The 2,302-nt window shown below is 53.4% G+C and overlaps 1 protein-coding gene across 1 annotated transcript; it reads right to left on the bottom strand.

Annotated features, from left to right (window-relative positions):
• Positions 1-6: 6 nt before the first annotated feature.
• On the bottom strand, positions 7-619 carry LOC106002021 (histone H2AX). The gene has a single exon (XM_013036945.1). The coding sequence runs from the start codon at positions 557-559 to the stop codon at positions 128-130; it is 432 nt and encodes a 143-aa protein (XP_012892399.1). The 5' UTR covers positions 560-619; the 3' UTR covers positions 7-127.
• Positions 620-2,302: the final 1,683 nt, after the last annotated feature.

The raw sequence follows: 2,302 nt of genomic DNA, 5'->3' as shown, positions 1-2,302 counted from the left end.
GGCGGCGTGGCGGCCCGGCCGCCCCGCGCCCGAGGCGGCTCAGCTCTTCCGGTGAGGACGGTGGTGGCCCTTAAAAGGGCCTTTGTGGTGGCATGGAGGGCGGGGGGCGGGCCGCGGCCGGCGCCCCTCAGTACTCCTGCGAGGCCTGGGTGCCCTTCTTGCCGCTCGCCGGCGCCTTCGGCCCCACGGTGGCGCTCGTCTTCTTGGGCAGCAGCACGGCCTGGATGTTGGGCAGGACGCCGCCCTGCGCGATCGTCACGCCGCCCAGGAGCTTGTTGAGCTCCTCGTCGTTGCGGATGGCCAGCTGCAGGTGGCGGGGGATGATCCGCGTCTTCTTGTTGTCGCGGGCCGCGTTGCCCGCCAGCTCCAGGATCTCGGCCGTCAGGTACTCGAGCACCGCCGCCAGGTACACCGGCGCGCCGGCGCCCACCCGCTCGGCGTAATGGCCCTTCCGCAGCAGCCGGTGGACGCGGCCCACCGGGAACTGGAGGCCGGCGCGGGAAGAGCGCGACTTGGCTTTGGCGCGGGCCTTACCGCCGGTCTTGCCGCGGCCGGACATGGTGCGCGAGGTAGACGGGTGAAGATGGACGCCAGAGAGCCGCCAACCGCCACTCGCCGCAGTCCAACTGTCGCCGAGCGTGCCTCGAGCTCCCCTTATAAGCTCTCAGGGCACACCCCTGCGCCCTCCTGACTGGTTCCTTTCTCTAACCCTGCCCCTGATTGGCTGCGGTCAACACTTCCGTAACGTGCGTCGGAGGAGGAAGCGCGCCCCACGATTGGTCGAATTTGAAAACCTTTTGCCCGGGGAACCTGCGTGGAAGAGTGACGACGTGCAGATAGCCCGCCCCTTCCTGATAGAGCCAATCCGTGTAAAGCGCGCGAGATTTAAATGCTATCGCCAGACCGGAGATCCGGAAGACAAAAGGTTGGAATCCGGAGTTTCTTCCAGATCTATGCTGTCATAGGATTTAAAAAGGGGTCCGGCCGGCTGCCCGAGGATCACACCTGTAATCCTCGCTACTCCAGAGGCTATGATCTGAGGACCGCGATTTCGATCCCAGCCTGGGCAGGAAAGCCAGTGAGACTCTTATCACCAATTAACTACCAAAAATCAAGAAGTGGAGCCGTGGCTCAAGCGCTAGGGGCTGGGAATGTGAGCAAAAAGAAGCTCAGGAACAGTGTTCAGGCCCTGAGTTCAAGCTCTAGGACTGGAAGAAAAAAAAATAATAAGGGGGACAGCATCCACTCAGAACTCCTGAGTTCAAGCCCAAGACTGTCACAAGAAAAAAAAAAGGTAAATACTATATACAGTATAGTATATAGTATATATACTATACAGTATATCTCTGCCTCCTTAGATCTAACAGAAACAATACACGAGAGAAAAATACAACTCAGGGTCAGTCCTATTCCAGAAGACATGTCTTAATGACCTTCCATGCCAACTGAAGGTGGAGCACTTTATATATTTGTCAGTCTTGAAGCGTGAACTCAGAGCCTGGGTGCTCTGGGTGCTGTCCCTAAGGTTTTCTGCTCAAGGCTAGTGCTCTACCACTTTGAGCCACAGTGCCACTTCTGGTTTCCTTGTGGTTAATTGGAGATAAGAGTCTCACTGGGGCTGGGAAGGTGGCTCAGTGGTAGAGCGCTTGCCTTGCATGCCTGAGGCCCTAGGTTCAATTCCCCAGCATCACATAAGCAAAAAGAAAAAAAGCCAGAAGTGGCGCTGTGGCTCAAGTGGTAGAGTGCTAGCCTTGAGCTGAAGAGCTGAGGGACAGCGTTCAGGCCCCACGACTGGACCCCCCCCCAAAAAAAAAAATTTTGCCTGGGCTGGCTTTGAACCATGATTCTCAGATCTCAACCTCCTGAGTAGTGAGGAGTACAAGCATGAGCCACCAGCACCCGAGTATTTTTATTTTTTCAACATATTCTTCCTGATCTCAGTTCACTATTTATGATGGTATGGGGTTTAAACTCAGGGCCTCTGGCTCTTGCTCAACTTTTTTTGCTTATGGCACTCTATCACTGCACCTCCAGATAGTCTTGTGGACTTTTCCTGCCTGGATTGGCTTCAAATGGCAAGACCTCAGTTCTCAGTCTCCTGAGAAGCTAAAATTATATAAGTGTGAACCACTGGTGTTTGGCTTCTATAATTTATTAGAGAGGATCTAATAGAGCAGAGGTATCCTCCCTAATTTATTCACCCTACTTTATATATCTATATATTTATATGTATGTATATGTATATTTATATATGTATATGTATAATATATCCTAATTTATTCACCCTACTTTTTTTTTTTTT

The sequence above is a fragment of the Dipodomys ordii genome, unplaced genomic scaffold (assembly GCF_000151885.1).
Source record: "Dipodomys ordii isolate 6190 unplaced genomic scaffold, Dord_2.0 Scaffold2050, whole genome shotgun sequence".
In the NCBI taxonomy this organism is placed as follows: domain Eukaryota; kingdom Metazoa; phylum Chordata; class Mammalia; order Rodentia; family Heteromyidae; genus Dipodomys; species Dipodomys ordii.
The sequence above is the reverse complement of the archived record's forward strand: the minus strand, read 5'-3'. Positions and strand labels throughout refer to the sequence as shown.